The sequence below is a fragment of the Copadichromis virginalis genome, linkage group LG7 (genome assembly GCF_057382275.1).
Source record: "Copadichromis virginalis isolate Kocher_CV1m ecotype Utaka linkage group LG7, C_Virginalis_male_GT1.1, whole genome shotgun sequence".
NCBI lineage: Eukaryota > Metazoa > Chordata > Actinopteri > Cichliformes > Cichlidae > Copadichromis > Copadichromis virginalis.
In genome coordinates this window covers 55,981,862-55,997,090 of record NC_140624.1, presented here as the reverse complement: position 1 = coordinate 55,997,090, position 15,229 = coordinate 55,981,862, and the positions used below count along the sequence as shown (strand labels likewise).

Sequence of the window (15,229 nt, the reverse complement as noted above, 5' to 3'; positions counted from 1 at the left end):
AAAGGTTCCTTCATGTAATGATCTGCTAGAGGGTGTGGGGGGGCCACAGCCCCGACCTCCAGGGCATGAAGCAGGTATGGAGGAGATCAAAACTCCAGACATCCAGAGGCCCCCAGAACACAAGAGACCAAGGAAGACTAACAGAGGGGCAGCCGCGCCACTGTCCCAGAAAGAGCTGAGGAGAGTCCCAGATGAGGGCTCACTCAGCAGCCGCGGAGCAGAAGCCAGGGGGGGTTGCAGTGACGCGTCCGTGAGTTCTGCCAGCAGCCAGCTGTGCCTGAGTGACCGAGCCCCAGGCCGAGAGGCCGGGGGCACCCCACCTCCGAAGTGGCCCGAGCGAGCCCCAGGCTCCAGGCCCCGATAAGCGGCCGCCAAGGAGTGAGCCGGTGTGTACCTGGATGCCCATCCCCAGACACAAAGAACCACCAACGCACCGATGTCTGAGGGAGTCTGCCACTGGCAGGAGAAGTGGTGGTGGGGGGAGATAGGCCTCCAAACCTTGGAGGGCCTGAGATGTCCCCAGAGAGGTGGCGTCTGATACCCAACCTGACATATAGACACAGACATACAGGCACACACAGATACAAACATCCATTCCCACCCTCATGCTCTCATATGCACTTACTCCACACTCAACCAACGTGGAGACAGACATAGACAGACACTGTACACACAATCACACTCCCCAAGCGTACTCTACGAACCGGGTCTAGGTACCCTTGCCCCTGGAGGGGGGAACTGCACCCAGACCCAGGTGGTGTTACCCTTTTCCCTGCGGACCGCCCCGACTCCGCAGCAGCAGGGAGGCCCCACACTCCAGACCGCAGTTGGACGGCCAACTCCTCCTCCTAGCCCCCCCCCCCCCCCAGAGAGAGAAGACTCCAAACCTCCCTCCACCCGCTCATTGTAGTGTTGATCAGTGTTGGAACTAACGCGTTATTAAGTAACGCGTTACAGTAACTACGTTATTATTGTGGTAACGAGCACGGTAACTAGTTATTATGCCAAAATCAGGAACGCGTTAGTCGTTACTGGGATTTAGATAGGGTCGTTACTCGTTACTTCGTGTGGTGGCTATCGCGGAGCTTCCACAGATTCAGTAACATTAGCAAGTGGTGGAGGCCAGCAGGTGGATGAAGGAAAAGGGACGCAGAAGGAAAAGAGACCCGAGGCGGCCGCCGGTCCAAGTGTGAACGAACTTCAGGTAAGAAGTTATGACCTGCAGTCTCTCTGGGTCAGATATAAACCAAGTTTAGGCGGAGTTTATTTTCGTTATGCTGATTTTTCGTACTGCATGCTAGATAGCATGACGGAGTTTCTATACAGCTGGGTGGTGCTATGATGTTACTGATGTTGCACTTTATTTTGTTCATAAGTTATTAGAGTTGCCAACCGTCCCGTCTGGTATTCAGAGAAAATATTACACGTTTCTTATTGAGGTGAAAAGGAACAGTTTGTCCCGTAATTCAGCTACAATGAAAAAGACACAAAGCTGGAGTTATTCTGTGTCTTTGCTGCACAGCTGCCTCTTCTCCTTTCATCCTCTCCCCTCCCTCTCCCGTTTCTACTTCAATCCTGAAACTGATCAATGATCAGCTGATCGGCTCTCTTGTTTGTTTATCGCCCACTTTGCGCCAGAAAGAGGAAACCAGCTGATGTCGCGTTAAACAACAGCAGCACGTTTAAGCTTGATCAGCTATTGTTAGAATTTATTTAACATTAATTTCTAGTATCAGCTGATGTTTGCTGGAGCCACAGCTGCAAAAAAGCTGCTGGTCATGATATGGTTTGGATATCTGGTGAGAGGGAAACATGAAGATGAAACCAGGAGATGTCCTTACTGGATCATCAGAGCTGAGCAGGTGATGGAGAAACAGGTTTATCTTTTAGGTGACATGAATGAGTTGAAGGGAAGTTATGAACTGTTTCTGAGAGACAAATAACCCCAGGATCCTTTTTTCATGTAGCTGACAGCTGGTAACTGTGCAGGTGCGGATCTAGCAAAGTGTTGCCAGGGGGGCCAGGTAGGGCATTAACAGGGAAAGGGGGGCACAAAGAAATACTTTCTTATTCTCATTTAAAATGTCTAGCTTTTAAAAAATAATTATCTGAATCTTACAACAAACAATTGATAGATTGATGCATATATACCATCAAAACAGTGAACATCACTGTCACAACAGTGTTTATTTTCATTCAAAGGCTTTATGATTTTTGCTATAATGGCGGCCAGTCTCTAGTCAAAATGTCCGGGCCAATTTTCCCAGTCCCAGTCCAGCCATGTATGCAGCTCATCTGCAGTCTGGTGTTACCTACATCTTCCTATTCAGAAGGCAACGAGTCCCTGGCGAAGTCTGTGGTCCCCACATGCTTCAAAAGATCCACCATCATCCCTGTGCCCAAGAACAGCAAACCCTCATCCCTGAACGATTACCGGCCAGTTGCACTGACCTCGGTAGTAATGAAGGTGTTTGAGAGGCTGCTGAAGAACATCATCTCCTCCTCCATCCCAGACACCACAGATCCGCTGCAGTTCGCCTACAGATCCAACAGATCCACAGAGGATGCCATCGCCCACGTCCTACACACCACTCTCAGCCACGTGGACAAGAAACAGGGTAACTATGTGCGAATGCTGTTTGTTGATTACAGTTCAGCGTTTAACACAATAGTGCCCTGCAGACTGTTCACAAAGCTGAGGGATCTGGGACTTAACAGCCGTCTGTGTGCATGGGTGTTGGACTTCCTCACTGGCAGAACTCAGGTGGTGAGGGTGGGCAGGTGCTTCTCCAACAGCATCACCATCAACACAGGAGCACCTCAGGGATGTGTCCTCTCGCCACTGCTCTACTCCCTCTACACTTCAGACTGTGTGGCCACCCATGGCTCCAACACCATTGTGAAGTTTGCTGACGACACAGTGGTGTTGGGTGCCATCTCCAACAACGATGAGGCGGCCTACATGGATGAAGTGAAGAATCTGGCATCGTGGTGCCAGGACAACCACCTCCAGCTGAACGTCAGCAAGACCAAGGAGCTGGTGGTGGACTTCAGAAGGGGTCAGCACAGAGACTACAAGCCCATTATCATCAATGGAGCTCCAGTGGAGAGGGTGCAGTCCTTCAAGTATCTTGGTGTCCACATCTCCTCAGACCTGACATGGGCTGCCCACATTCAGGTCCAGACCAAAAAGGCTAGGCAGCGCCTGTATCACCTACGACAACTGAGGAAGTTCAGGGTCTCTCCAAAGATCCTCAGGATTTTCTATACAGGCGCTGTGGAGAGCATCCTCACACAGAACATGACATCGTGGTTCGGGAACAGCTGTGTGAAGGACCAAAAAGCTCTCCAGAGAGTGATCCGTACAGCAGAACGCTGCTGCAGGATTGCTCTCCCCCTGCTTCAGGACACCTACACCAGGAGATGCCGGACTAGAGCAGCGCAGATACTGAAGGACCCGTCCCATCCAGGCAACAAACTGTTCCAACTTCTGCAATTTGGTAGAAGGTTCCGCATCTTCCGGGCAAGGACAGAGAGACTCAAGAGGAGCTTCTATCCCCAAGCCATCCGTGCCCTAAACACACACACCCGCCCTCTCACATCATCTATAATTGACTGAGACAGGACTCTCTTCCAGACACTCTAAACCAAGGCACAATGTACATTTCAATTCCTTTAATTTTAAATATGTTTATATTGTCTATCTTGTAAAATACTCAGATGTCTATTCATATTAATGTACAGAATTCACCTGCTTGCTGCTACTACTGCACATTCACCCAGTGTATATACTATATGTATGTATATATATATATATATATATATATATATATACACTCAACAAAAATATAAACGCAACACCTTTGTTACTGCTCCCATTCCCCATGGGATGGACGTAGAGACCTAAAATTCATTCCAGATACACAATATAACCATCCCTCCCAAACAGTGGTCACAAATCAGTCCAAATGTGTGGTAGTGGGCACATCTGCTATATTGAGATAATCCATCCCACCTCACAGGTGTGCCACATCAGGATGCTGATCTGACAGCATGAGTAGTGCACAGGTGTACCTCAGACTGCCCACAACAAAAGGCCACCCTGGAATGTGCAGTTTTGTCTCACAGCAAAATGCCACAGATGCCACAAGCAATGAGGGAGCGTGCAATTGGCATGCTGACAGCAGGAATGTCAACCAGATCTGTCGCCCGTGCATTGAATGTTCATTTCTCAACCATAAGCCGTCTCCACAGGCGTTTCAGAGAATATGGCAGCACATCCAACCGGCCTCACAACCGCAGACCTCGTGTAACCACACCAGCCCAGGACCTCCACATCCAGCAGGTTCACCTCCAAGATCGTCTGAGACCAGCCACCCAGACAGCTGCTGGAACAATTGGTTTGCACAACTAAACAATTTCTGCACAAACTGTCAGAAACCGTCTCAGGGACGCTCAACTGCATGCCCGTCGTCCTCATCGGGGTCTTGACCTGACTCCAGCTCGTTGCCGTAACAGACTTGTGTGGGCAAATGCTCACATTCGATGGCGTCTGGCACGTTGGAGAGGTGTGCGCTTCACGGATGAATCATGGTTCACATTGTTCAGGGCAGATGGCAGCTGAGAATGTCCCAGTTCTTGCATGGCCAGCATACTCACCAGACATGTCACCCATTGAGCATGTTCGGGATGTGCTTGACCGGCGTATACGACAGCGTGTACCAGTTCCCACGAATATCCAACAACCTCGCACAGCCATTGAAGTGGAGTGGACCAACATTCCACAGGCCACAATTGACAATCTGATAGACTCCATGCGACGATGTGTTGCACTGCATGAGGCAAATGGTGGTCACACCAGATACTGACCGGTTCTGGGTCCCCAGACCCCCAATAGCGCAAAAAACTGCACATTCCAGGGTGGCCTTTTGTTGTGGGCAGTCTGAGGTACACCTGTGCACTACTCATGATGTCAGATCAGCATCCTGATGTGGCACACCTGTGAGGTGGGATGGATTATCTCAATATAGCAGATGTGCCCACTACCACACATTTGGACTGATTTGTGACCACTGTTTGGGAGGGATGGTTATATTGTGTATCTGGAATAAATTTTAGGTCTCTACGTCCATCCCATGGGGAATGGGAGCAGTAACAAAGGTGTTGCGTTTATATTTTTGTTGAGTGTATATATATATATATATATATATATATATGAGAGGAAGAACATTATATGTATGTATATATATATATATATATATATATGTATATATATATATATATATATATATATAAAATGTTCTTCCTCTACACCCCCCCCCCCCCCCCCCCCAATTTTTGCACATGTCGAGGAGCGTGTCAGGCTACATTTCACTGTGTGTTATACTTGTATAACTATGCATGTGACAAATAAAGAACCTTGAACCTTGAACCTTGAAATTAATGATAACCACTTAGTTTAGTAAAAGAAATCAAAAACAAATTAACCATTTTTAATTCTAACATTTGCCACCTTTTTCACAAAAATCATGTGTTTCATTCAGCCTGCCGTCCCACAGTTTCCTCTCCAGTATGATACTCAGCTTCTCATGAACACAGGCATTTTGTCTTCTAAATGCTATTCAGTTTATTTCAATCATTAATGCTTAAACATGAAAATAATGCTATATGCTTCTCATTGGTTCTCTAAAAATGTCTGGGAACTTTTGGATCATTATAAGCTGAAGTTTTACCATACTTAAATTAGTAAAAACACAACTAAAGTCATAAAAATGTTCATAAAACCATTGTTTGATGTTAAAACTCAACTTCCCCCCTTTTTGACACACTCCCATGTGTCAATTCATCGGAGAAAATTAAAAGAAAAGGTTAGTGACATCCTATCATAATATAAAAATCAGAAATTCTTCTCTCAAGTATCGTTGCTCCAGTCTTGTCATCCTGTGTTAGGGAATGAAATCAATTTAATTATCATATTAGATCTGGCTCCGCCCAGAGCCTGCGTCCGCAGAACTGCCTAGAAACAAAACCTGTGTGTTAATATGAACTTCACATTTGTAACTCCCTTTTTACCCACTGTTTTTCCCTTATTGCCCACAGCAGGGGAATTTATGTCTTGATTCAGCCATGAATCCAGCTCACCTGAGTCATCACTGAGCCCAACCGTCACTGGCATCTGATTGTGCGGCACTGCATATTCTTCCCTTAATGTCGCTGTTTTCAATCTGTTAATTAGAGTTCTTAAACATGACGTAGACTGCATCCACAACAAGTCAATACAGCTTTGAATGTGGCCAATTATCAATCTACTACCAATCAATAACAAAATGATAGCTTTTATTTTATGGATGCTTTGGTCAAACACTTACCCAGAGGATCTTCAATCCCAGAAAATTCCTTCTCATTTAATAATGTCTGTCATTCTTCCATGCCCTGGTAACTGGTAGCTGTATTATTTTGAAATATACATACAACCAGCCAAACCACACCTTGGTCACACCAACCCTGTTCCCATCCGAGGATGTCCAACGCCATCCTAGTCTGGACTGTCAGAGGTGGCTTTAACACCAACTTTTCCGACACTCCTGTTTATTGCATTCCCTGGTCAGATTAGCCAACCTTTGCACACTAGTATAAACATAATCAACATGGTCAACATTATATTGAGTGTTATTTCAAAATATTATAGATTCAAACCCTCCAAATCTAGATGAGCTCCACTCTGTCTCTAAATTTTGGAGAAATTTTATGTTTGGTGTCGAATTTTAAGAATTTGACCATAAGTGAAATTCATGGTGTTATCACCCCCATCAGGGCTTACCTTTCCCACTTTTGGTGATATTCCTCCCTCGAATATTTGCAATTACCCTCCTTAGGCGTGGTGTTATGGTCAAGCGGGTGCTATAGGAAACAAAAAGCTCAGGACAGAACAGTTATCAGTCATGTGCTTCATACAGAAGTTGCATATTTTATGATTTCATATTGATCCTCTGAGTGTAATGATACATTTTAATTTTAATTTATCAAAACTAAACACAATAGGTTTTTCTTTCTTTACTTTGCTCTTGTTCTTTTGCAGTACCACATCCTATCACATGCCCCTGTCGGTTATATTCTACTTTTTTAAATTATTGACTATTTCATAGGGGTGGGGGAAAAAATCGATACTGTGTAGTATCGTGATATTTTGTTTGCTAATAATGTATTGATACAGGGACAGCAGAAATCGATATTTTGTTACAAAAAATTTTTTCGTGGACTGGAACATGCTCTGACTTCAGAGCATGTTGATCAGCTCCTTTTTCTGAGCAAGAATCCTGACATTCCTTCACTGTCCAAATGTGTTTAACTTTTTTTTTGGCAGCAATAAACATGACAGTTTACTTATTTTAATTTAAGACATATTTTATTTTAATGGATGAAAGCAATGACGTCAAAGACACTGCTCAGCTCCTCATTTTTATCCAAGGAATCAACAAAACCTTTGAAATAACGGAGGAGTTTTTGACAATGGAGTCTCTGAAAGGACAAACACGGGGTGAGGACTTGTTTGAACGAGTGTCTGCTGCCATCGAAAACATGAAGCTTCCCTGGAGTAAGCTTGTTAACGTCACCACAGATGGATCTCCAAATTTAACGGGAAAAAACGTTGGCCTGCTGAGGAGAATCCAGAATAAAGTGAAAGATGAAAACCCTGACCAGGATGTGATTTTCCTCGACTGCATCCTCCACCAGGAATCTCTATGTAAATCGGTGTTACAGCTGAATCATGTTGTGAATCCTGTGGTGAAACTTGTCAACTTCATACGCGCACGGGGACTTCAGCACCGTCAGTTCATTGTGTTCCTGGATCACCAGGACCTGCTTTATCACTCCCGTGTCCGCTGGTTGAGTTTGGGCAAAGTGTTTCAACGAGTGTGGGAGCTCAAAGAGGAGATTGGCGTGTTTTTGGAGCGGCAGGGGAAGACTGATGAATTTCCTGAGCTGAGCAACAAGAGCTGGATGTGTGACTTCGCGTTTGCTACGGATGTATTTTCACACTTGAATGAGCTCAATGTGAAACTGCAGGGGAAGGACCAGTTTGTGCATGACATGCACACAAACGTGAAAGCCTTCAAATTAAAGCTGGCTTTATTCTCCAGGCAGATTTTGAACAAGTCATTCACTCATTTTCCTACACTAGCCACGCTGAAAGAGGCCGGAGCAAAAGTAAAGAAATACAGTGAGTCACTGGATGCACTGCACAGAGAATTCTGCCGTCGGTTTTTGGATTTCGATAAAATTGACAAGTCACTTCAATTGGTGGCCTTTCCTCTGTCACAAGACCCCGAAACAGCTCCAGAGGAGCTTCAGCTCGAACTCATCGACCTTCAGTCCGACCCTGCCTTAAAAGGGAAATTCAGCTCTCTGAAACTAAATGACTTCTATGCTTCACTCAATGATGCCGCGTTTCCAAATCTAAGGCGAAAAGCGCAGATGATGTTGGCTTTGTTCGGCTCTACCTTCGTGTGTGAACAGACATTCAGCGTCATGAACATCAACAAAGCCAGCCACAGATCCAAGTTAACAGACCTACACCTCAGATCAATCCTGAGAATCGCCACAACAAAACTAACTCCAGACTTTGATGCGCTGGTTAAAAAAGGAGACCAACAACACTGTTCCCATTAAAATGTGTGTCTCTCCGTGATGCGCACGTTGTTAAAATGAACAGTGCGCGCAGATCAAATATAACGCTTCACAGACTGACTTGCTGCAACTGTTTCGTCCTTGCACTGGTCGTTGTTGACTTTTGGCACCGGGGAAACAAATTGAATAAAAGGAACAGGACAAGTACATCTGCATCTCCTACCGTTTTTGAAAAAAAAAAAAAAAAAAAAAGAGTTAGGAGGAGAGTGATGTGATATCCTGAAGGATAACAGAACTTTCAGTGCTTTAAAATAAAATGTTCATTTATTTGATTTTCAGTGTTTAAAGGCTCATTTCGAAGTCAGAGATTTTATTGTAATGCTTTTCTTCATTTTCATTGGAAATTAAAGCACATGTTTTCTCCATATCCCAAGATGTGTATTTTTCCCCCAATGAGGTGATGTTTTCAAAGCATGCCATCTATCTACTCCTGTTCCGGCCCCTTTGTCAAATGTTAGAACTCAATGTGGCCCACGAATCAAAAAGTTTGCCCACCCCTGCAATAAACTCACCAAGTGCTTTGGTGATTGTGGAGACTGCATCCACTAAAATTGCACTACTGCTGAAAGACCACCAAAATGGCTCTTCTAATGTTTTCAGTTAAGTTACCAGAAATGCTCGTAGGAAATAACTGAAGCAACATATGGCGGTTAGAAGTAACCGTTAGGGGACCACAGTCACACATCCTCGCCACTACAGGCACAGTTTTCACAAAGCTTTTATTTTGGTATTTCCTCTGACCAGCAGGATAAATGTGCATATTAGCTAAACATTTAGACGTAGAGCTGGGCGATATAAGATTTTTTCATATCACGATATGTTTTTTTTTTTCATTTCAGGCGATAACGATATATATCACGATATAAGCCAAATAACTATATTTGTAAGATTTAAATGTGCCGTTGCTCACAAGTAAAATGTGAAATAATCAGCAGCTTGTTTTGATTTAAATATTTATTTCCCATAATAAGTTCAACAGGGTAGATGTACTTAAGGAACATGAGACTTTTTCAGATAAATAATGGCAAATATTGCAAACTACACAAAAGGCAGCCGCTAAAGCGTTTCAAAATAGAACAAACAAAACAGACTACTAAATTGTCAATTCCACTTAGAAACAAAATATTAATTCTAAAAATAAATCTTAGCTTGTTTTACAGAAGAACAGACAAAATTGACTAACTTTTGTCAATATCAAATAAACTGAAAACTCAAAGGAAATTCTCAATCTCTCCTTGTTGTATAGCTTAGCTTTTCAAACAGTTTTAACAGTTACTTTAGTCTGACAAAAGCCGAATGACGAATTAGCGCTTCCAGTCAGAGATTGAGCATGCACCGCTTTATTGTATTTCCAGACTTGCTTTCGGCACAATTTACAGTGCGCGCTACTCTGTTTGACTTGAAATAGCAGAAATACCTTCACACTACGGAACTTCTATGGCTCTTCCGTTCAACAATCTCTCCGGCATTGGAGCCATCATCTGTTTTCTCTTCGGTAACCTTCGGTCACACTCTCGGTTGATTTTTCTCTAATCAGCACACTCATTTCCTCCATTACCCGGGCGGCACGGCGGCGGGCTGCTTCCCAAAACAAATACACATGTGCGGCTTGGCACTTGTGCTGTATGTAACAAGTCACGTGACGTGCCGCTGCGGCTGTGATTGGTTCGGCTCTGCACTACTTAATTTGGATTGGCTGTTCTTTTTATTCTTTTTTTTTAAGAGAACAAGAGCGGTGAGGCCTATCGCAATAGTTAAATTTTTCTATCGAGAAAAAGTTATTTCGCAATACATATCGTTATCGTTCTATCGCCCAGCTCTATTTAGACGTAACATTTAGATTTTAATATAAAAAGTTACAAATATTGTTGTAAATGTTGTAAAAATTGACTCAAAAAAACGTGTTTTTCTCCAATGAATGCATCGGAAGGCAACTTGGGGTTAGTATATTGCCTAAGGATATTTTGCCACCCCATGTAGAACTGAGAAGCAATTTATCCAACATCCAGGAATTTTCCTTTCCCTGTGTAAGAGTTCCAAGGAAACCTGGAATCATGCCAGGCAGAAAGCCAGCAAGTACAAACAAGTACATTAAGGGCATGTTCTTGTTCTTCTTGTTCTCTAAAACAGACATTTAAGACACTGTTGAATTAAAGGATGCCAAAAAGGAAAGAAAGAGAGAAGCAAACATGGCTTTAACACAGTTGTTGTTACTTCTGTTTTGTTTCTGCTGTATTTCTGCCGCGAACACTTCAGGTAAGTTTGAAAATACTGTGATGTCTTGAATTGGTTGGTCTCTACTCATAAAATCCAAATAAATTACTTATTGTTATCTGTGTTAGAACAAATACAAGACTAATTCAAAAAATGTTTTGGTGAATGCAATAATTTTCAATAGAAATCCTGACATAAAAAAGTGTACTATTTCAAGAACAATGTTAGATTTTAAAATGGACAAAACTGTTTTGTGGTGAGACGATTCAAGCTTTCAAAATCTTTTTTAAAAAAAACAAAATACTGCATTCTCCAGACAAGAGTTATATTTTTATATTTTCTAATGATTTTTTTAAAGATTTCCCGTTTTGTTTAGTGTCAGTTAGTGTCGAGAGGGGGATTATTTTTGTTTTAGTTTCAATTTTTTATGTTAAGTTTTAGTTCATTTTGAATGGCTTTCGGTGTTTGTTATAGTTTTTTAAATTATAATTATTGGATGGAGGGCATATGTCAGAAAGCAAAGATGTTTCATCCATATTTTACCTTAGTTTTAGTTTTATTTTAGTTTCCAACTTCACATAATTGTTCAAATTTGTAGTTTTTATTTCATCGTAATTATTTAAAATGCTTTTTTTTTCACATCCATGTTTAGTTTTAGTTTAGCTTTAGTTAACTATAATGACCTTGGTACAGACTAAAAAGGAAAGCAAACATCAGGCATGTTATCAGCCCTTAGTTCAAAAGCCTGCATGTATAGTCTTGCACTGATGGCTATGGCACTGGCAGCTTGCACATCTGAAGAGGAACATTAGTGTTGAAAGGTATACACAAATTTTACATCAGATTATATTCACCATGTTCAGAAATTGAAACTGTGATATGCATTTCCTTTTAAAATATATTTGAGATAATGTTCTTGGGTCTGTCAAATTTGTGCACACGTAAAGGTCAGACTGAGTTGTTGTGACCAAACAGCAGCATCCGAAGACTAGCCTCATCAATGTTATTTTGGATGGATGGATGGATGGATGGATAAGCTTTATTTGTTGGTTGCAGTTGCTTGCAACTGAGATGAGAGACCTTTAATTGGCAAACCATCCCAGTCGCTGAGCTTTGTGCAAGTTTTAGGGCAAAACTAGACAAGAGAAGACTTTGGATGTGTTTTAATTCTTTTGTTTAAAAAGTAAATTCAGCGGACAAACAGATTTAAAACTGCGTCTGTTTCTGATTTGTAAACTCTAAGAAAATGTTACCATCATAGTTTTATATCCAGCAAATAACCTTTGATTTCTGTTTTTTAGAATTCACTGACAAGTCTATTTTGTTTTTAAAACAGGAGCGCATGGAGCATCTGGAGCAGTTTTTATTTTTGTTAATAATAATTCACCACATAATTCATCAAATAAAACATCTTTTGGACTTTCAGAAGAGGCACTGAAGTTTCTAACTGGCACTGTGTCCATCATCCTTTTACCTTTCTTCTACACGCTGGTCTGCTCCATCAGTGTGCCAATTAACTTCTGTGCCGTGATTGTCTTTGCTTGGGGGATCCGTCCCAAGAAGCCAGCTGCAATCTATATGGTGAACCTGGCCTTAGCTGATCTGCTCTTTGCACTGATGCTCCCCTTCAAGATCTCCTACCACTTTGAAGGCAATAACTGGAAATTTGGCCCGTCGATGTGCAGCGTGGTCACTGCTGCCTTTTACTGGAACATGTATTGTTCTGTTCTTCTCATAGCTTGCATCAGTGTGGACCGTCTACTTGCTGTAGCTTACCCTATAGCATCTCTTACTTGGAGGAGCCCACAGGCTGCAGTCATAGCCTGCATAATCATGTGGATGCTATCCTTCGCTGGCTCGATTCCCCTTTTTACCATCCACCAGACATTTTACGTCAGTGAGTTGAACATCACCACCTGCCATGATGTCCACTCTACAGATAAGATCGCCTGGTTAAAGACATACTTCCTCACCATCTGCTGTGTCCTCTTCTTCCTGCCTCTGCTCATCACAGTGGTGTCCTACGCTCAGATAATCTGGTCATTGAGCAGAGTCCAACATGATGTTCCAGGAACATCACAGAGGAGAAGAAGAGCAATGGTGATGACATTGACTGTGCTGGTGATATTTTTACTGTGTTTCATGCCCACAAACTGTCTGCTGCTTGCACACTACCTGCAGTTTAACACCGAGAAGAGCCAGAAGGCACCTGATGGCTCTTACGCACTCTATCTGGTGTTTCTGTGTTTGGGAAGTCTGAACTGCCTCCTGGATCCCCTGCTCTACTACTTTGGATCCTCCCAGTGCCAGAAACGACTATCCAACATGGTCAAGTGTAAGAGCATTACACAGCGCAGAGATATCACTCAGTCAGCAACTTCTTCATGGAGATTCAGGAGGTCTGGAAAAAACATCTCCACCAGAGGGGGTTCTTTTCAATCAAGCCTCAGAAGCCAAAATAAGAAAATACTACTCCTCTGAGCTGATATTTTAAATGACTCTTAGCTGTTAAAGTTATAAAATAACATCAGTGATTTGTCATGAAATTTCAGAAGCTGTGAACATGAGCACGTAGCTAGCAGGAGCGTTTAGAGTTCTGGGCATATCATTCTTCATGATCAGAATGAACTGAATACCTTCCACGGCTATCTCAACAGAAACAGCTTTAAATCTTTGTTTCATAGACACACATGATCAGTCACAGATGCCAAAAGGGACACTGACACCAATCCTCAATAGGAGAACTCATGATGGTTCAGGAGCAGTCAGGCTTACCCGGGTGAGATGTGTTTTTATGTGTTCAATAAATTCTACTTGTATCTTTTAAGATGTGAATATTTATTTTTAATTATCTAGACCAGTTAGTGCAGATTAAGTAAAAAACCTTTGAACTGGTATATGTTAAAAACTGATCCAAATCTAGGACATATCGTAAAAATAAACAAGATTTTTCCACTGCATATAAAAAATAAGCCTCAAACATCCTCCCTCATAGTTCCATTTGCTGATTTTGATCTGAATTATATTTATCATTATATCTACATTTATACATCGATTTTCCTTTCTTTTTTTTTCTTTGTGTCAAGCGTATGCCAGTGCTGAGGGGAAGTGGAGGTAATGATGGATAAGGTAAATCAACAGAATGTCACATTCCTGGGTCTGTTGACCCAGCGTTTAAGTTTTAGTTTATTTTGATGTTTATGTTTAAGTTCATTAAGTTAGCCAAGTTCATTTCTTTATTAGATTCCCCTTGTGTCTTCTTCCCCTGTATTTAAGTTTCCCTCAACCTTTATGTGTGTTGGGTCTAAACTCAGACCCCGCTGTATCCAAGACTTATTCCCATGAAAGAAAAGCAAGGCAACAGTGTTCGATCGATTTCTTGCGCAAGGGAGGCCTCTCGTCTGTGACCAGCACGTTGAAATGACCACCCTGGTGGCCTCCTCTCGCTGCCTTTTATTGACAAACTTCAAACAATAGTTTACAAAACACCTCCCCTTGCAACCCCCCTTTGGTTACAAAGACAAGGCACTGTATGTAAATGTATACACTGAGTGTGTGTGTGTGTGTGAGAATGTGTGTGTGTTATGTGAGAATGTGTGTGTGTGTGTGTTGGTCAAAGGGTCATAAAACCTAAAAGCAGGAACAACATCCTTGGTCATAAAGAGGGTAGTCTTCCCCCACACCCAATGTATGGTTTACCAAAGATAACACAGTGAAACCATACAAAGGGTAGGAAGCTCTACCAAACATCAAACAGATCTTCAAGTTAGGATGTATCTACAATAAAACCTCCCCCAGCACAGAGTGGCTGGAGAGGTGGTCAGGATCAAAGGAATGGCTTTGATCCTACTGCTTAAACTAAGACTATACAAATTTAAGAAACACAATGGCGACATTCAACAATTAGACTTAACATTTCCCTCCTTTTTGTCATTGTATACTTAAATTTCAACTTATGCACCCTTTGTTTAGACAGTGTCAGTGTAGATTTCATTCATGCACAGTAAACTACATCCTATACATAAGCAAATCAGTATCAACAGTTCAAAAACAGGAATTAATGTTTTCAAAAGAAGATGCCACCAAGGACCAGACGGTAACCAAGCTATCCAGCCTTGTGGCGGATCTACTCCTGTCGTGCAATTCATTATGTATTTCTTCAAGTAAACAACTGAATGTCAAAGGTCAAACAAGAAGAATCATCATTCTCAAAAATCATATGTCACTACAATCCAACTGTATACAGACATAGGTATTTAAACGCATCAGTTGACTTTATTGTTTGTCCATGTGGCTCTCAGCTAACTTCAAAGCTGCAGCAAGTCAA

General features: G+C 42.3%; 2 protein-coding genes across 2 annotated transcripts; both read left to right on the top strand.

The window, feature by feature from the left end:
- Nucleotides 1-7,509: 7,509 nt before the first annotated feature.
- Nucleotides 7,510-8,670, top strand: LOC146706221 (general transcription factor II-I repeat domain-containing protein 2A-like). Its single transcript, XM_085461040.1, has one exon. It carries the CDS (start codon nt 7,510-7,512, stop codon nt 8,668-8,670), a length of 1,161 nt encoding a protein of 386 aa, XP_085317166.1.
- Nucleotides 8,671-10,768: 2,098 nt separating this feature from the next.
- Nucleotides 10,769-13,729, top strand: LOC146706220 (proteinase-activated receptor 1-like). Its single transcript, XM_085464311.1, has 2 exons — nt 10,769-10,944; nt 12,239-13,729. The coding sequence occupies exons 1-2, from the start codon at nt 10,878-10,880 to the stop codon at nt 13,381-13,383; spliced, it is 1,212 nt and encodes a 403-aa protein (XP_085320437.1). The 5' UTR covers nt 10,769-10,877; the 3' UTR covers nt 13,384-13,729.
- The last annotated feature ends 1,500 nt before the right edge of the window (nt 13,730-15,229 follow it).